This window comes from Scyliorhinus torazame, chromosome 16 (genome assembly GCF_047496885.1).
Source record: "Scyliorhinus torazame isolate Kashiwa2021f chromosome 16, sScyTor2.1, whole genome shotgun sequence".
In the NCBI taxonomy this organism is placed as follows: domain Eukaryota; kingdom Metazoa; phylum Chordata; class Chondrichthyes; order Carcharhiniformes; family Scyliorhinidae; genus Scyliorhinus; species Scyliorhinus torazame.
In genome coordinates, this window is record NC_092722.1 from 150,752,675 (window position 1) to 150,773,171 (window position 20,497).

At 48.8% G+C, this 20,497-nt stretch overlaps 1 protein-coding gene across 4 annotated transcripts in view; it reads left to right on the forward strand.

Moving 5' to 3' along the window:
* Positions 1-20,497, forward strand: part of c16h10orf90 (chromosome 16 C10orf90 homolog) — a 343,392-nt gene that overhangs the window by 252,913 nt on the left and 69,982 nt on the right. For all 4 annotated transcript variants that reach the window (XM_072479205.1, XM_072479208.1, XM_072479209.1 and 1 more), the window contains exon 7: positions 11,376-11,580. In XM_072479205.1, coding sequence (XP_072335306.1) covers positions 11,376-11,580 — 205 coding nt within the window. The remainder of the gene's footprint in view (positions 1-11,375; positions 11,581-20,497) is intronic.

Below are 20,497 nucleotides of genomic sequence, written 5' to 3' on the forward strand. Positions count from 1 at the left end.
GATTATTATGTGCAAAATCTATCACTAAATGTTAACTGTATCAATTAATGTTAACTACATACAGGTGGAAGGCATTGATTGGGTGGTTACTTAGTTCATTTATACACAGGGATTCAGTAGAATCGGAAGATGCATACATGTAATGCTTCCATCTGTTGTTACAATTACGTTTCGGGACTGTGTCTTTGATTTAAGGTAAAATGAAGGTTTGGTAGTACAAAATTTGGGTATTGCTGAAAAAGAAATGTTGTTGAAGCTTTTTGTCTTGCATTCATGAGGACAATTGCAAGAACAATAATGTCAGGGGGAAACAACTTTACTTACCATGGGCAGCACGGTAGCATAGTGGTTAGCACAATTGCTTCACAGCTCCAGGGTCCCAGGTTTGATTCCCGGCTTGGGTCACTGTCTGTGCGGAGTCTGCACCTTCTCCCCATGTGTGCGTGGGTTTCTTCCGGGTGCTCCGGTTTCCTCCCACAGTCCAAAGATGTGTAGGTTAGGTGGATTGGCCATGCTAAATTTCCCTTAGTGTCCAAAATTGCTCTTAGTGTTGGATGGGGTTACTGGGTTATGGGGATAGAGTGGCGCTGTGGGCTTGGGTAGGGTGCCCTTTCAAAGAGCCGGTGCTGACTCGATGGGCTGAATGGCCTCCTTCTGCACTGTAAATACTATGAAATTCTATGAAATAATGTATGAGAAGAAGGTATTGATTTGTTGACAAGTGGACTCTGATTGGTGGAAGCTTTACCATGGAGAATGCACCAGTTGATGGTGTCTGAAAGTTAACTGCCGAGCATTGTTTGAAATTTAAACCTGGCAGCTTGACATTGCCCTGAGAAATAAATCAGCAAAATGCTTTGCATAGTTTGTTTAGCTGAAATAGGCACAATGGCTGGCTATGTTCCTCCTGTCTGCAAAGAACAGGGCCCTGTATATTATCAAATGTAACTTCCAGTACAGGCAAATGTACCACACTTCAAGCCTGACTGACAATCTCAAATTGGTTGTCAGCTCATTTTTTAGCACACTGTGGCCTATTTACCAAATATTGTCCAATCGCAAATTGTCCAATCACAGAATCACATTTAATGTTGGACAGTGTGTTTTAGGTTTTGCAACACGGCTGCTTGGGTACGGTCTGTATTTCATTTGTTATGGAGGAAGAGAAATGCTGCTTGACATGTTCGACCCTGAGGAGTGTCCAGTCTACCTCAACTTGCCTTTCCAGAGTAATGAACCTCAAATGTTTGAACAACGGGTGAAGCTAGATGTTTCACACTGTTACGATGCAGCATAACTCTGTAATCTGAGTGGTATTCACCATAAAATGCTGCCATCAAGCCAAAAAAATGTTTTGTGCATAACACAGTTGAGTAATGTGATATATGCATCTCAGTGCCAGTCTGATCCTAGATATGTAGGCCGTAATTCCCAGAGACTGGTGGGCCCTATCGAACAGCATGTTCAGATTGCCTTGACCAATTAGGATCTCTGAGGAAAAGTCTTCACTGTGAAAGAGAGTTCTGAGATTAAAAGTTCCGAGGCAATAAAAGGAAAAGAACAGGGGCGAAATTCTCCCCCAACGGCGTGATGTCCGCCGACTGGCGCCAAACACGGCGCCAATCAGACGGGCATCGCGCCGGCCCAAAGGTGCGGAATGCTCCGCATCTTTGGCGGCCTAGCCCCAACATTGAGGGGCTAGGCCGACGCCGGAGGGATTTCCGCCCCGCCAGCTGGCGGAAATGGCGTTTGTTGCCCCGCCAGCTGGCGCGGAAATGCGGCGCATGCGCGGGAGCATCAGCGGCCGCTGACAGTTTCCCGGCGCATGCGCGGGAGCGTCAGCGGCCGCTGTCAGTTTCCCGCGCATGCGCAGTGGGGAGTCTCTTCCGCCTCCGCCGTGGTGGAGGCCGTAGCGGAGACGGAAGGGAAAGAGTGCACCCACGGCACAGGCACGCCCGCGGATCGGTGGGCCCCACCGCCTGGTCCCACCGGTAAATACCAGGTTTGATTTACGCCGGCAGGACAGGCAATTTATGGGCGAGAGTTCCGCCCATCCGGGCCGGAGAATCCAGCGGGAGTCCCGCCAACCAGCGCGGCCCGATTCCCGCCCCCGCCCAATCTCCGGTACCGGAGACTTCGGCGGGGGTGGGGGCGGGATTCACGGCGGCCTACGGCCATTCTCCGACCCGGCGGGGGGTCAGATAATGACGCCCCTGAAGTAAACTCATGGGAGCTAAGAATCACGTTGGACTGGTTCTGGGAGAATTGAGGGCGGGATTCTCCGCCGGCGGGATGCTCCATTTTGCAGGTAGCCCGGGGGTTTCCAGACAGCGTGGGGCAGCCCCACAATGGGAAAGCCCACTACCGGCCAGCGTGACGGAGCATCCCGCCGGCGGAGTGAGGAAGAAATGTGGCGCGGAGAGACAGAAATGTCTTGCCCAAAATGTCTACAGATATACTTCATACTGTCCTTTAAGTAAAGTTTGTTTTCAGTTGTGCTAAAAGAAAATAAGGGAATGTTCTGTTTTGTGATTTAAAATACATGTTGTTCACAAAGATATTGGGCATAATTCTCCCATTGGGAGACTAAGTCCCGACGCCCCAGTGAAAACCGGAGTGTTTCACTCTGGCGTCGGAGGCCGTTCCCAGCCCCCTATTCTCCCATCCCTGGGGGGGGGGGGCGAGGAGTGGCACCACGTCATTTACGCGGGCCGGGCCTTGGCGCCACGTAAAAGCGGCGGCGCGTAAATGACGCGACCAGCGACGCGTAAATGACGTCACCCGCGCATGCGCGGTTGCCGTCCTCCCCGCGGCTGCCCAACAAGAAGATGACAGATCAATCTTGCGGGGCAGCGGAGGAAAGGAGGTCCTCCTTCAGAGAGGCCGGCCCGCTGATCGGTGGGCACCGATCGCGCGCCAGACCCCTTTTGTGCCCCCCTCAGTGCAGGAACCCCCCTCGCCCCCCCACAGGCTGCCCCCCCAGCGTTCCCGCGCTGTTCCCGCCGGCAGCAACTAGGTGTGGATGGCACCGGCGGGAACCTGTCGTGTTGCGCAGACCGCTCCGCACATCCGGGCCGGAGAATCACCGCTCGTCCATTACCAACGGCAAGCGGCGATTCTCCCAGCGGCCAGTCATGATTCGCGGCGCGCCGGTTTGGGAGGGTGGGAGAATCATGTGCGGGCGCTGGGACGGCGTGGCGGGACTCGCGCGGCGCCCGGGTGATTCTCCCACCCGGCGTGGGGGGGAGAATTCCGCCCATTGCTTAGTCAATAGTCTTTTAGTCTTTTGTTACAGTAAAATATTAACTGCAAGTTCAGATTCTTACTTCAAATTTATTGGTCTCTATGAAGATTGTATCACTGTAAATAATTCTATTCATAGTAAAGACTGGCTCGGGTTTCATCTTTCACCACCTGGCTATCAGACATGTTACACTAAATACCTATTTCATGCATAAACTGTGTTTCTAATGCTACACAGTGTCAAATGGTGTGTTTATGTTCTTTTTTGCTTGCCTAGTCAAACCATTGCATTGGTTGTGCAGTAGCGTGAGGCAGTGAACAAATGTTAGCTAAGGAAGAGAGTCAATCTGTACACCTAGCACCCTGAAACATGCTTATGCTGCATCTAATATGTAGCTCAAACACACAATTGACAGATGGGTAAGACCAATTTCAATTGTATCCCCCTTCAGCTGCAGGATGGCTCAGTACTCAGCAAAATATAAAGGGGGGAAGGGGAGAAAATAAAAGTAAATTTAAATCATAGAAGTTACAATGCAGAAGGAGGTCATTCAGCCCATCGAGTATGCACTGATCCTTGGAACGAGCACCCTATTCAAGCCCACACCTCCACCCTATCCCTATAACCCAGTAACCCAACCTAACCTTTTGGACACTAAGGGGCAATTTAGCATGGCCAATCCACCTAACCTGTGGGACTGTGGGAGGAAACTGGAAAATCCACACAGACACAGGGCGAGAGTGCAAACTCCACACAAACAGTCACCCGAGGCCAGATTGAACCCGAGACCCTGGCACTATGAGGTAACAGTGCTAACCACTGTGCCACCATGCCACTGTGAAAGAAGTAAAAACTATATAGCACCTTTCACAAGAACACTTTCCGGCAATAAAGTACTTTTTATGTCCAGTTACTGTTGTGATTTAGGAAAATGGAGTGACCAGTTTGTTCACAAGGTTACACATATAATGACCAGATCATTTTGATGGTGGCAGTCAAGAGATTCTCCCTGCTCTTCTTCAAAAACTGCATGGATATTTCACATCCAACTTAGAAGGCATATATGGCCTCAGCTTATTGTGTCATTCACAAAATAGTGTCTTTCATAGTGAAGCCTCTGGAATGTATTGTGACACCCAAGCTAGTGTGCTGTCGATTCCAGCCCCACATGCCCTGGAGTCCCAACACAAGTGAATTAGCCAATAATTCTTGTAAAACTCCCAACATTTTTGGCCCTTGACTGCCTTATAATATATAGTCACCAGTTTTGTAAGTTGATCATAATAACTGTTTATTTATAACAGAAATAAAGTTGAAACGTACAGCAATTTTAACAGAATAACGGCCAGCTAACCTATTACCCACACATACAAGACAAACACCGAGGGAGAGTGAAGGATAAAATAATAGGTATTAAGATGAAAAAGAAAGACATAAATCCTTGCTTCCAATGTTGAAGTATTTGTAGCAGGCTGTCCTCCCAAGATGACGAGTGCTCAAAGTCATTGATGACCACCCGACAGTAGCATTCAGTCAGCACTCCCAGACAATAAGATTCCCTCTGGAGAGTCACTTTAACTTTTTTTAACCTCAGCCTTCACTCAAAGGAACAGACTCAAACCTGTTTAATTCTTAAGGCTCTTTGGCTTACTTCAGCCCAGCTCCAGCCTGAGTTTTAATCTTACTTTATTTCCAGCTTCACCAGAATGCTCTCCAGCCTCACTGAGGAAAGAACAGAGTTTTCCACATGAGATTTTTGTAGCTGTTCAGAGAGAGAGAGAGACAGACAGAATGAGAATCCGACTGCTTCCTCCAGGCTTCTAAATCAAAAACGAAAGTAAGGAAAAACTCAGTCTCAGAAACAGCAGCATCAATCATTGCCTGTCCCCGAACAGGACCCAGTCCTTGTGGTCAGTTCATTGGGCACCAGTCAAGTCAGTCAGTCTGGATCATCACTAATGTCAGACCAAAACAGCACATCCTTCTGGAGCCCTCTGTTTGAAATTAAAGGCAAACTGCTTGGCCTTAAAGTCATTACTCGTCCATGGACGAAAATTGTAATAGCCAAAAGAATAACAAAATTAAGAGGAGAAACAGGGAGCAAACAAAGATGAAACAGGAGGATCCTTACAAGTGGAGTTAAAACATTCTGACTCAGAAATTAGAAACTGAGTCAAAGTTGACATCAATAATTATTATCATAAACTCATAAAGGAGAGGAGGAGGCTATCAAACCCATCATGACTGTCATCTCTTTGAAAGAGCTATTCAATTAATCCCACTCGCCTGTTTGTTCCACAAAGCTCTGCAGTTTTCTTCCCTTCAAGTATGAGTTTCTATTGGATCTGCTTATAAAATACTATGAATTTCAGATCATAAGCTGTTTTGTAAAAATAATTCTCCTCTGTTAATTATCTTAAACCCGTATTCTTTGGTTCCTGACCCTATTTCTATCAGAAACAGTACCTCATTATTTACTCTAAGAAAACCCTTCATGCCTATTAAATTTTCCCGTAACCTCTTCAAGATCAACCCCAACTTTCCCAACTTCCCCATGTAATCCAAGTCCTTGATCCCTGGGACCATTCCAGTAAATCACCATCCCTTCCTCATGGTGAAAGTAAAAGTTATGCTCAATGTTAATCACTAGCAATTGAAAAAAAAAATGTTTCTCTGTTCCCCGTCATATCATTCTGCAATTCATTACAGTGATTTTTTAAAAAAATTTGATTTAAACAATTTTCATAAATAATTTGTAACCAATACCAATACTGTTTCCCCTTTCTATTGTAATTTTCTGAGAGCTTCTCTGTGATTAGAACATGCCTCAATGATGCTTCAATGTTTGTGCTATATGTATATACTACGATTCATGGAAAATCAGCTGTTGCTGCCTCATAGGTTATTTTGAAAAATAAATTGCTAAAGCAGAGAGTGTTACATTTGAAACCATAATTCCCATTAGGAAAAGTCTAGCTGAGAGTTTCACTACTGCATGATATTTCAGTACAAACCCTTCTGAACGTGCCCTTTAATTTCTGTTGTTATCTGAATTGTATTGTTCTAATCATTGTGGTATAATGTAACAGAGCAAATAATTCTGTGGGAGTTGCCACTTATGTTGCAGAGCACATTGCCATAAGCAGATGACTCATATCCCAGATGTAAAGGGAAGAACATCAATAATGTTCTTTTTGCTGATTCAATTTCCTTCCAATTATGTTGGTTTGATTTTGCCCAGACTACTCCTCATGTATGAATAAAATCACACCACTTGTACCATGTTAATCTTGAAAGTAATTAATCCTGGCAAATTGAAGAATGCCCTGTAATGTTTTTGGGCATATTCCTTTCTAATATTGTTTCTAATGTACAAAGAGAATTTGATTTTACCTTCCTCCTGCCGTCAGTGTTGCTTAACACAGTCTAGGCCAACATTTCAATACAGTACTGATTGTCAGAGGTGCTGACTTTGGATAAAGCATTAAACTGATGGCCCATCTGCCTGTTTGGGCAGATGTTTAAGGCCTCACAACTGCCACATTTGCCCAGAAAGCAACTGCATTTCATTGACAATTCATTTGTTGTGAGAATGTTTTGGGATATCCTATCATCATTTAAGGTATCATACGACTGGAAGTTCTCTATTTCTATTAACAGTGTCGTGATGATTAAAATGGTTAAAAAGACCATTGGGCGAGATCCAACAGACACGCTGCACTGCACACAGCTTGCCACGGTGAAGCATGGCCGATGAAAGCTGGTAGACCACACTCACGGGATCGACCCCCGTCGCAATCCCTCACAAGATCCAACCCGATCTTGCGAGACTTTGTGATGTAAATCGATCACTTTTGGCCAAAATCTGCATATTGGAGCTTCACTCTAATATGCAGGTTCCTGAGGTCCCTGAGGCTTTGGGATTTATCCCCTTTTCCTCAGACACCTCAGGCAAGTGCCGTTCAGCACTAGTTCCCACAATTGGGGACCAGACGGAACGACAATTGTGGAAATCTCCCTGAGCTCAGAGGGCACCAGCTGCATGCCCTTTGGGCAGGGTTGTGCCCTGGCACTACCTGGGGACCCTGGCAGTGCCAGCCTGACACCCTGAAACTGCCATGGTTCCAGGTTGGCACTGCCAAGGTGCCAATCTAGCTTTTTTTTGTGTGTGTGATCGGGCTGGGTGTGCCCTGCGTGGGTTTTTGCGGGAGAACCCTCCCATAGTGTGTTTGAGCTGGAGGGGAGGTTGGGATCGTTTTGGGGCTCAAAGATCGGAATGCTATTTAAAAGTTGGGAGCTCCGCTCCTGTACAAAACGGGGCTATGTATGGTCTTGGCAGTGCGTTGCCTGTTGAGGTCCCTTATACACTGGGAGCGCCGGGAAACACGTGGCTAAGCACGCTCGCTAAGGGACTTCGTTCCCATTTGAGAGAATGGTGCCCGATGAAGAAAGACTGACAAAGCATAAAAAGTAAAATAGCAAGATATTTATCTCATGCAAATGAAAAAGATAATCTTATGGAGAATGAAGGATTGGCAAGGATGCAAAATGAGTACTTTGTCTCAGTTTAATAACAAGAAGCGAATGATAGTAACATTGGTATACTTCAAGAGGAGGAAATGAAGCAACTATCTAGGAACAATCTGATGAAAGATCATTGATCTGAGACCCCATTTCTCTCTCCACAGATCCTGCCTCACTTGCTGCACATTCCCAACATTTCCTATTTTTATTTCAGAGCTCCAACATCCACAATATTTTCCCTTTGTAAAAGGCATATTGTATCTGGCTATTTTAATAAGTTCTTTGCAAGCATCGAGTACTGATTTGTGAAGTGCAGTGGATGTAGGTTGATGACTACTCTTTCAGATCTTAAATGGGACAGTGGGCCAGATTACATTAGCAAATAGGAGAGAGGATTGGGGAAAGGTATGACAGGTTTTGTGAGTATGATATTATCTAATAACCCCCTCGAGACCAATTTTATACTTTGCTGAGTTCCTGTGTTCCTACTTTCTCTTGTTGGGATAATTAGAAGGCATAAATTAAAAATCATAATCAAAAGAAACAAATTACATTTTTTTCACAAGGAGTGTGGTAAGGACTCACAAAACATGCAATTAGAAACCTTCTTGGAAGAAGAATTAAGAATATCTTCTTAAAGGACATGGATAAATATTTGAAAAGGAAAAAAATTAAACATGTATGGTGACAAGAATAGAAATGAGATAGTGCTTTCTAAGCGCTGGTACAGACAATTAAGAGGAAATGTGCCCTTCTTTATATCCTAAATATTGCAGATTGTAGAACTAAAATGAAATTCCATAAATATATGATTAACTTGGATAAAAGCAGACATTAATGAGACTTATACAGCAGTTCTGTGTGTACAACTAAACTTTAGACATGACACTTTAAGAAGGAGGTTAAGCTTGGATTGGGGGAAGAAGATATTTACCATAATGAAACCAAGGATGAGGGACTTCATTTATGTGGAGAGACCAGAAAAGCTGGGTTCTCCCTAGAGCAGAGAAGGTTAAGAGAATTATTTGGGGTTCAAAATTATGGATAGCTTCGATCGAGTACATGATAAACCGATTCCAGCATCAGAAAGATGGCTTACCAGAGGACACAAATTTTAGCCGATTGGCACACAAACTTGAGGTGATGTGAGGAAACATTGTTTTACTTGGTGAGCTGTGATCTGGAATGCATTGCCTGAAAGGGTAGTGGAATTCAAAGCCAAATTGAATCCATAATTGAAGGGAACAAATTCAATGGCTATGGGATAAGAGTAGAGAAACGGGATTAATTGATGTTACTCAGCTGATGTTACTACTGGACAGCCAGGTTCCATAATGGAACCCTGGCTCAATGACAGAATCATAGAATTGTTACTGCGCAGAAGGAGGCCATTTGGCCCATTCTGTTTCCGTTGGCTCATCCAAATGAGCATCATGGCTTAGTGCCATTCCCTGTCTTTTCCCCATACCCTGTACATTGTTTCTTATTTATTTCATCACCTAATGCCCTCTTGAATGTCTCAATTGAACCTGTCTCCATTACATTTCCAGGCAGTGCACCCCCCCCCCCCCACCACTTCCCAGATGCTTACCGTGCTGCCAGCCAACTGGCTTCACCAGAACTCTGACTTCCAAACAAGTGTTTCCAAACTTCACGCTCAAAAAAAGCTGCCTTAGGTTCTCCTCTCAAACAACGCTTTCTCTCAAATGCCTTCATCAAGGATCCACTTCCACGATTTTGAGCTCTCCTTCCAGTGTTCCTCTGCCTTGGATTACCAATGAATTCAAGCTTCCACACCATCTCTCAGGTGTCCAGCCTTGTCAACAGAGCACTAGTGCTCTAGGTTGTATTAAAATGTCACCAAACTTTTGATTTACCTCAGATGTCCGGCTTCTAACTTTAAATCAGGTTCTTGCAGTTGACTTTTTAACTCAGAGTATTTTCTCTGCTTTTTACTTTAACTTCGCCCAACACGATCTTGTTCAACTTCTTGTTCTTTGTCCCTTGAACTTAACTGTCTTCCTGAGACATTCTTTTGTCCCAACTCCCTGGTTTCTGGAATTCCTTTTGTTCTTTTGGGAAATCTTCTCCCTGCAGCTCTCTTTCCTGTCCAGCTTCTTCTGGGTCCAGCTTAAAACTCAACTCAAAAGTTATTTCAAGTCTAGCTGTCCGCTGATTGCTGAGCAGCAGCCTGGTCTTTCTTTAAAACCTGTTTGTTTTCAAATCATAAACTATCATTACTATACAAGCATCTAAACAAAACTGTAATTATTCACCCTTTCAAATACAAAACCACAAATTTAAACTTACTTAAAGCTATGCCTTATTTCTAATACCCACAGATACAAATAATGGTTTCTTAAAACTACCTGTTTCCTGACACTTTCTAAGTAGGTATTGTTGTTACAAATTGTATTACTAGTTAAGTGGGTATCCCCACAGAAATTCACCCCATGGACTAGTGGTGTACTGTGTAGTCAAGCAGAAAGATGGAACATTTTTTGAATAATTCTGCACAGAGTCAGTTTATAATACCCAGAACAGTTGGATTGTCAAGTGACTATAGATTGAATTAGCAATCCAGTGGCTGTGAATTAATAATACACCATGATGGATTTTGGCATTATATTCAACAAATCTGGTAAAATACCAATTGGTTCATTCAGGTCCCACTACATTTATACTATCTTCCTCGATGCTGTATTTGCTTAATTCCTATTGTTCTCCAAATATGGCCTTGCCCAAATCCTGAAAAAATATTTTTTTGAGTGATCTGGGAGAGACACCAAATGTTACTGAATGGCATTGCAACAAAACTACAAGGAGAGAAAATAGCTTACAAAATGGGTGGGTAAATGGTGAGGAATGCTATTAATGTAATAAACGTAATTTATAATAAGAAAGAGACGTTCCAACTAGCCAAAATGTGTTGGCAATATTTATATGAAACTTCACAAAAAGCAATGTAAGAAAAGAACACAGAATTGAGTAATCAAATGAAATAAGGGCGGCACAGTAGCACAGTAGTTAGCACAGTTGCTTTGCAGCTCCAGAATCGATTCCTAGCATGGGTCTCTGTCTGTGCAGAGTCTGCACGTTTTCCCCATGTCTGCGTGGGTTTCCTCCGGGTCCTCCGGTTTCCTCCCACGGTCCAAAGATGTGCAGGTTAGTTGGATTGGCCATGATAAATTGCCCTTAGCATCCAAGAAGGTTAAGTGGGGTTACTGGGTTACGGGGATAGGGTGGATGCGTGGGCTTAAGTAGGGTGATCTTTCCAAGAGCCGGTGCAGACTCGATGGGCCAAATGGCCTCCTTCTGCACTGTAAATTCTATGAAAAACCTGTAGTCGCCATTTAATTTGAGTTTCTTTATAATGGAGGATAACTTTAATTTCAATATCAGTGATAGTCTGAATGAAATCATACAAACTTCTATCCGCCCATTATGTGCATGTTAGAAGTCTTTTGACTGGTCCACCCATTTGTTTCTTAATATATGCAGAAAAACATTGTTGAAGGAAAACCGTGATAGATTCAGCAGTGTATGATACCACCATGTGTGAATTATTGCTGAAAACTTATATTTTTCCTATTTTGTTTGTCACCAGGAGGCACTGGAGATGTATAAACCAGATTTTATCTCTCGGTCACAAAAGCGTCTACAGCAGCTTGAGGTTAAGGCAAAGCAGAGGAAAGTCCAACTGGTTGAGCCAATGAAGCAGCCAAGAAAAAGAATGGGAGCACCAGTACAAAATACGCCATTCCCTTCTCCAATTAAAAAACGACAATGCACTGTACCAGACCCTTTGAGTGGTAGGTTCTTTCTCATTACAAACCTGACTCATACCTTACAGGGAATAAACAGAATATCGGCCTTAATTCTCTGGGCGTTGCGATTAATCATAGAATTTACAGTGCAGAAGGAGGCCATTCGGCCTATCGAGTCTGCACCGGCTTTTGGAAAGAGCACGCTACCCAAGGTCAACACCTCCACCCTATCCCCATAACCCAGTAACCCCACCCAATACTAAGGGCAATTTTGGACACTAAGGGCAATTTAGCATGGCCAATCCACCTAACCTGCACATCTTTGGACTGTGGGAGGAAACCGGAGCACCCGGAGGAAACCCACGCACACACGGGGAGGATGTGCAGACTCCGCACAGACAGTGACCCAAGCCGGAATCGAACCTGGGACCCTGGAGCTGTGAAGCAATTGTGCTATCCACAATGCTACCGTGCTGCCCTCTTGGCGGCGCACCCCCCGTCTGCGGGGTTTCTGGCGGTGTGGGGTGGGTACAGTGGAAATCTCACAAGCGGTGGGAAGAAAGGATTCCACCTCCAGCGAATGGCGCGCCGACAAGAAACACGCTGCTGGGGAACCGGAGACTCCTGCCCATTGTTTTTTTCAAAAGTTGGCCAACTTTAGATACTTTCCTCACTTGATCAAAATTTCACACTGAGAGGTTTGGTTTGTTTGATTTCTAAGTTGTCTGTAAATCTCATTTGGTTTTCTCTGTAGGGCAACAATTTTCTGCAAAGTTTCCTGTGCAACCAACAATTTAGATAGAGCACTTAAGTTTAATGGAATACTTGAATCTATAGCTAGCATTCCACTACAGGCACGCAGTAATACTTAAATATGGAAATGATTCTACTGGGGCTGCTGTGTGAGTGCCTTCTTGAGGTAGGTCAGCAATAGCCAGGCCAACATTTTTGTGAAGGATTTTGGAAATGTTATGTTGGGCACACCCAATCTAAAATGGGATTTGCTTTCAGGTCTATTTCATGCGATGCAGTGCCTTACTAACTTATCACAACTGAATGTATTGCAGACAGTTATTGTGTAATAAAAGCTGATAATCATTTCTGACTGAGTCATAGTAACGAAGTTCATTTTGCTACAGTATAATTTTTAAAAAATGAGAAATAAGTGTTTGATTCCCATATTATGATTGCAGGATCAGTGAACTGTGTGAGTTTTGTATTTTCACAAGTCAGAAATTGTGAAACCCATTGAATCTACTGGGATTGTCCGTGTTTCAAAATACATTGCCAGTTCCCAACCAGAATTGAGTCTGCGAAAAAGGGTGGTAGACAGGGAATCCAGCACAAATACAGCTCATAGAGAATCTGCAGATTCCATTAAAAGAGACGGTCATTTTATTGGCAGCAGGAATATCATAGGCATCAAGTAAATCATACCAGCAGATGTGCATCATTGGAAAGCAACTACACAGACCTCACAAAGGGAATTAGCATTCAACCCTCACCCATCTAGCACTTAACTGGCCTTCAGCTGCACTTCTTTGCTGCCAGCCCACATCGCAGCACGGAAACAGTTCATACAGCTCCACTTCAAACCTCTGACGAGGGGCCAGAGCAGAAGCAAAACCAGCAACAGCCTTCTTCTTAGCCATATGCCCCTTCAAAACGGACAAACACCGAGATCGAGTGAAAACAAGTGGGACCCCCGAATATAAGATCTGCAGGCAGAGAATCCGTTTTCCCGACCTGTCTGAGCACCAGCCTCTCATGGCAGGTTGCTATTGACATCTTAAGCCTCCTGAAACCAGACTATCTTCCAGTGGAGCAGGTGAGCATGCACGGGCATGACCCCGACCATTACCAATGCATGCTCACCACGAGAGCCTGAATCTTCTGAGGCCAGGCAGGGAAACGAGAGGTAGAAGGCCAGAGGCTGGAAATATTGGGGGCTGCCCCCGGCAACCGGGATATATCAGACGAGGGAGGTGGGGCTGAGAAAGATTGCAGAGCAGAATGTTGGGGTGTTGGACTGTAAAGTGGAAGGGAGAGGAGACTGGGAGTGGTCGCAACGCATGGATTTGGAAGGAGGGGAATGGAGGGCTGTGTAAAATATTATAATGAGGTGTCCAAACTCTTGAAACTGGAACACAGACACACTATGAAAATGGCACACATGGCGTGCTGGGGTTGCACTGAACAATTTTATTTTAAAAATAAACTCTGGTGTGTGGGCATCGCTGACAAGGCCAGCAAAGCTCCGAGCCCGCGCCGGGTCGGAGAATCCCCGGGGGGGCCGCGCGAATCCCGCCATGCCGATGCGGAAAAAAACGAGCGCGCGCACATGGCGCCCCGCCGCATGGAGAATCGCGGCAAGAGCGGCGATTCTCCGGTGGGCCAGCGATCCTCCGGGCCGGATGGGCTGAAGTCCGGCCAGCGTTACCGGATGTCACACCGGCGCCATTCTAATATGGTCTAAAAAAGCATCAACCGGTCGTGCTGGCTGACGCTGCGGGATGGGGTGGTTGACGGCGTTGGGTGGGGACCCCGGGAGGGGGAGCAGCACGGCTGTGGCTGTGGGCGGTGTGGGGGAGGCCCCCGGAGGGGAGGGGAGGGCGGAGTGGGGTGGGTGGTAGTTGACAGCATTGGGGTTGGGGACCCTGGGAGGGGGAGCGGCACGACCGTGGCTGTGGGCGGTGTGGGGGAGGTCCCCAGGGAGGTGGGGAGGGGGTGGGGGGTGGGGGGGGGGGGTGGGATGGTTCCACACAAAAGCTGCCGGGGGGGGGGGGGGGGGGCGGGGTTGGCGAAGATGCGGTGGGGGTGACAAAGGCTGCGGGCGGATCCCACGGCCCAGACGCCATGACGGCGGACACGTGGATGTCCACCCAACCCGTTAGCTGCCGCGGCTCAAGTGTTCTGGCTGTCATCACGTGTGCCAGACCTCCTATGCCCCCCTCCCTAGCTGCCGGCACCCACCAGCGGGTAGGTCCAGGGTAGCACACATGGCAGCCCCCGGTGAGGGCTGTGCCACCAGACGGTGGCCCTGACAGAATAATGGCCGACAGGTGTCAGGGCACCGAGGGGGCAGGGATGGGGTGCGTGCTGGCAACCAGGTCCGGCCATGTAGCCCATGGCACCTGGTTGTGGAGGGGGGTATGCCAATGATGAAACCCTGTCTACACCCACCCCCTGCAGATTGTACAATGTTTAGCCACCTTCCAGCATTGTTGACCGCTGCCCTGCATGAGGCCCAGTGGGAGCTGGAGCAGGGACGTGTCAGGGAGGTGGTGTAGGCTGCTGCAGAGGAGTGGGCTGCAGTGCGGCACGTGCAAGCCACCCAGGCCGCAGGGCCAAACGCCTGAGAGGTGCAGTAGGAGCACCACGACGTGGGGGGGCCACAGCATTAGGATACTGAGGAGGAGGGTGTGCCACGGCCACACAGGCGTCCAATGAGGCCTCGTGTTTACCGGCGCCGCATGTCTTTTGAGGACTTCCCGCACTGGGTGTTGCAGGAGGAGACTCCGGATGAGCCGGGAGACTGTGGCCCACATATGCCACCTTATGACACACCTGGCACCACGTGGGACTGGGGGTGGACATGCCCTCCCAGTGGCCGTCAAGGTGACGGTCGGCCTCAACGTCTTCGCGACGGGGTCGTTCCAGTCTCCGAGTGGTGACGTGTCTGGCACCTCACAGCCATCGGTGCACAGGTGTATCCGGCCGTCACTGGCACCTTGTATGTTATCGCGGACCGAAACATACAGTTCCCTGAGGACTGCGCCCATCAGGATGCCTGCGCAGCGGGGTTCGCCGCTGTTGCACGGATACCCATGGTCCAGGGGCGATCGATGGAGTGCACATCGCCATGCGGCCCACATCGGCTGAAAGGGCCAGGTGCATGAAAAGGAAGGTACGTACTCAATGAACGTGCAGGTGGTCTGTGACCACGGGATGACGATCATGCACATCTGCACCAAGTACCCTGGCAGTGTGCATGACTCTTTTATATTGGCCCAATGTTCAGCCCTGGCATGTTCGAGAGACCCCCCCCTTCCCTCCCCCCCCCCCCCCCCCCCCCCCCCCCCCCCCGGGTTGCAGGGCTGGTTGCTGGGCGACAGGGGTTATCCGTTGCGGTCGTGGCTGATGACGTTTATACGGAGGCCACAGACCGCCCCGGAGCACCGCTACAATGATGCCCATAGAGCGACCAGGGATGTGGTCGAGAGGTGTTTTGGGCTGATCAAGATTCGCTTCAGGTGCCGGGACCGCTCTGGAGGGGCCCTCCAGTACCCATCGGTGAGGGTCGGCCGCACCGTTGTGGCCTGCTCCTTCCTGCCCAACATAGCCCAGCAGAGGGGCAATGTGCTGGAGGGTGAGGACCAGGACGAGGGGCACTCCTCTCCAGATGAGGGGGTTGGCGAGGGAGGGGGCCAATGCACGGAACATGGGGGTTGGACAGCAACAGGAGATGCTGTCCGTCTCCACCAATGCCCGACGCCACCATCTGGGCCAGCAAGCACCTCATGGCCCTGTCGTATGGCTGGGGGCAGATTGGCGTGGGGGAACCGTGGGGGGCGCGGGGCTGCATGTCACACTCACCGGAGCACAACACTCCATCACAGCACCCCTCACCCACACTGGCATCCAGTCCCCCCCCACCCCCCGCACGCATCGGACAGCCCACAGAGGCAGCCGACATAGGTGTGAAAGGTGTTTAATAATGGACATCCTGTACATGTACCCTAGCCCAGTTAACTATTCTGTGCCCTGCATCCATGCCAACTTACTCATCAGTGTCTACCTTTCTGGCCTTACGGGCCCTATTACTATGTCTAGGTGTTCCCCCAGATGCTACAGCAGAACTGGAGGCGGACTCCTATGACCCTGCCCTGTGTCTATGGTCCCCTTTGGCGGCTGTTTCCTGTGGCGGCCCAGCCTGGATGGGCCGGGCTGAACCAATGTCGCCCTGCTCTGCCCGCTGCCCACCAGATGCACCAGGGACAGTAGGGGGGAGGGGGGAGTCTGAGGTGAGGCGGAGCTCTGGCACCGCCCTGCAGGGGGACCCGGAATGGGCCGCATCACCTCCTCCTCCCTTGGGGTGCCCAGTGGCACCCAGGGCTTTCCATGGGACAGGGGTGCGAGCGGGTCTAGCACCCGGGGCACCCCCTGTCACCTGGCGCTGCCAGTCCTAGAGGCCCGCGATGGTATCAAACAGGGTCTGAACGTTTGCCACCTTGGAGCTCAGGGATTTGGCCATCCCTGTCTGGCTCTGTACAACACCAGCTAGCACCCGGGCAATGACGCTGATGCTCTCAGTGATGGCCTGCTGAGACCGGGCCAGGTTGTTGAGCGCCTCTGTGATATTCAGCTGGCTCTGGCTCATGGCTGCCTGTGAGAGGGCAGCCCTGTCCTGGGCCGCGGAGGCCGCATGCACAGATAGCCCTAGGCCTTGCAAACTCAGACCCATGCTCGACACCGTCGCCACCATTGCCTCCACCGCGGATGCCACCCGTGCGGTGCTGGCCTGTGGGGCACTCATGACCGGCACTATTTCCTGCTCCTGGACGTGGATGCACTCCTCCACCTTAGTCTGCAAGTGCTGGAAACCGGCCGTCACCCCTTCTCACGTATCTGGGTCCCTGACTGCATCGGGTCTATAGGTGAGTGAAGGAATTCCAGAAACTCGGGACCCGTCTGGGCGGCAGCTGTTTGGTAGGGCCGGGCTACCCTCTGACCGTATGGCCCCTCGGCTGCTCCTACTTCCACCTGATGTACCGGAGCGGCTGAGTGGTGCGCACCAGTTAGTGTCCCAGAAGCCTCACAACTAAAATGGCCAACCGAGGTGAGAGTCTCTGCGGAGGCAGAGGGTGGGGAGACAGCTGTGACGCAACCTCAGTGTCTTCATCGGACCTGTAGTCAGGGAACCCCTGGGGTGCGGTGTCCTGTCTATCCGTCCCTTCCATGTTGGTGTTGTGTTCTTTCATGTCTGTCTGTCCCCTGTGTGCTGGTGTCCTGTGTCGTTGTGTCGTGTCCGTCTATCCCCTGTGTGCTGGTGTCCTGTGTCGTTGTGTCGTGTCCGTCTATCCCCTGCATGCTGGTTGTTTTGTTATGTTTCCTTTGTAACATAACCGGCTTCCTTGTGTTGCATTTGTCAAGGAAGGTTGAGACGTGTAAATAACTTCAACTCATTTATTTACACTATGTACACTTTTATAACATGAATTCGACACTACTGCTAATCCTATTACAGCTACCTAACTGACTAACCATCTGCTGTCGTCCACGTGGTGGGTGTAATATTGAATCAAACCTGTGCCTCTCCTCACTGACTGTCTCCACTGGCCGAAGGGGCTGATCATGTGTGTGGTGTCCTTTATGTATGGGTTGGATTTCGGCGGCAGCGGTGCGCAGGGGCCTTCTGGGAGGTGAGTAGTGAATTTAAAAGCACTTACCTTTACAGGAGCAGCCCTTTGGATTTCGGCGGCAGCGGTGCGCAGGGGCCTTCTGGGAGGTGAGTAGTTAGTTTAAAAGCACTTACCTTTACAGGAGCAGCCCTTTGGATTTCGGCGGCAGCGGTGCGCAGGGGCCTTCTGGGAGGTGAGTAGTTAGTTTAAAAGCACTTACCTTTACAGGAGCAGCCCTTTGGATTTCGGCGGCAGCGGTGCGCAGGGGCCTTCTGGGAGGTGAGTAGTGAATTTAAAAGCACTTACCTTTACAGGAGCAGCCCTTTGGATTTCGGCGGCAGCGGTGCGCAGGGGCCTTCTGGGAGGTGAGTAGTTAGTTTAAAAGCACTTACCTTTACAGGAGCAGCCCTTTGGATTTCGGCGGCAGCGGTGCGCAGGGGCCTTCTTGGAGGTGAGTAGTGAATTTAAAAGCACTTACCTTTACAGGAGCAGCCCTTTGGATTTCGGCGGCAGCGGTGCGCAGGGGCCTTCTGGGAGGTGAGTAGTTAGTTTAAAAGCACTTACCTTTACAGGAGCAGCCCTTTGGATTTCGGCGGGAACCGGAAGTTCGACCTCTGGCAAGCCCCCCCCCCCCCCCCCCCCCCCCCAACCAATAAATTCTGGTGGAGAGGAAACCCGAGACACTACACGTGTAGTGTCTCCCACCCACCCTCCTCCTCTAACCTAATAATAAGACCCATTGGTGTAAGGTAAGTGCCATATTATATTATTATATTATTAGCATTGTGCAGGTCAAGGATTGGAGGTGGAGGAGCAGTCTCTGTCAGCGAGAGAACCTGAGAACATCTCAGAAGGTAAGCAAGTGATTTTTACTTTTATACCTGTTTTTCAAATTGTGTGCGTCGGGGGGAAACTGAAGTGACATCACAGAAAAGCTGTGACCTGAGTGGCTGGTTGGGATTCTAACCTAAATTTTTTTGAGTATTTGGGAACTAATTAAACATAATAACTTAATTATAATTTAGAGGATATCTAAGCCAGAGATCGGAGAATATTATAGTTGGCTATCGCATTTCTATTAGAAATCTAGTGCTAGGAAACAGATAGTTGACAGTAACTTTGAAATTTAAAAAAAGTATTTATAAAAAAAAAAAGACAAATTTTAATTTTAATTAATTGACGCAATGTCAGTTAGAGGGGTGCTGTGCTCTGACTGTGAGATGTGGCAGGTCCGGGAGGCTTCCAGCGTCCCGGATGGCTTCATCTGCAGAAAGTGCACCCAACTGCAGCTCCTCACAGACCGCATGGTTCGGTTGGAGCAGCAATTGGATGCACTTAGGAGCATGCAGGTGGCGGAAAGCGTCATAGATCGCAGTTATGTAAGTGTGGTCACACCCAAGGTGCAGGCAGAGAAATGGGTGACCACCAGAAAGGGCAGGCAGTCAGTGCAGGAATCCCCTGTGGTTGTCCCCCTCTCGAACAGATATACCCCTTTGGATACTGTCGGGGGGGACAGCCTATCAGGGGAAAACAGCAGCAGCCAGAGCAGTGGCACCACGGCTGGCTCTGATGTTCAGAAGGGAGGGTCAAAGCGCAGAAGAGTAATAGTTATAGGGGACTCTATAGTCAGGGGCACAGATAGGCGCTTCTGTGGACGTGAAAGAGACTCCAGGATGGTATGTTGCCTCCCTGGTGCCAGGGTCCAGGATGTCTCCGAACGGGTAGAGGGAATCCTGAAGGGGGAGGGCAAACAGGCAGAGGTCATTGTACATATTGGTACTAACGACATAGGCAGGAAGGGGCATGAGGTCCTGCAGCAGGAGTTCAGGGAGCTAGGCAGAAAGTTAAAAGACAGGACCTCGAGGGTTGTAATCTCGGGATTACTCCCTGTGCCACGTGCCAGTGAGGCTAGAAATAGGAAGATAGAGCAGACAAACACGTGGCTAAACAGCTGGTGTAGGAGGGAGGGTTTCTGTTATCTGGACCACTGGGAGCTCTTCCGGGGCAGGTGTGACCTGTATAAGATGGACGGGTTGCATCTAAACCGGAGAGGCATAAATATCCTGGCCGCGAGGTTTGCTAGTGTCACACGGGAGGGTTTAAACTAGTATGGCAGGGGGGTGGGCACGGGAGCAATAGGTCAGAAGGTGAGAGCATTGAGGGAGAACTAGGGAATAGGGACAGTGTGGCTCTGAGGCAGCGCAGACGGGGAGAAGTTGCTGAACACAGCGGGTCTGGTGGCCTGAAGTGCATATGTTTTAATGCAAGGAGCATTACGGGTAAGGCAGATGAACTTAGAGCTTGGATTACTACTTGGAACTATGATGTTGTTGCCATTACAGAGACCTGGTTGAGGGAAGGGCAGGATTGGCAGCTAAACGTTCCAGGATTTAGATGTTTCAGGCGGGATAGAGGGGGATGTAAAAGGGGAGGCGGAGTTGCGCTACTTGTTCAGGAGAGTATCACAGCTATACAGCGAGAGGACACCTCAGAGGGCAGTGAGGCTATATGGGTAGAGATCAGGAATAAGAAGGGTGCAGTCACAATGTTGGGGGTATACT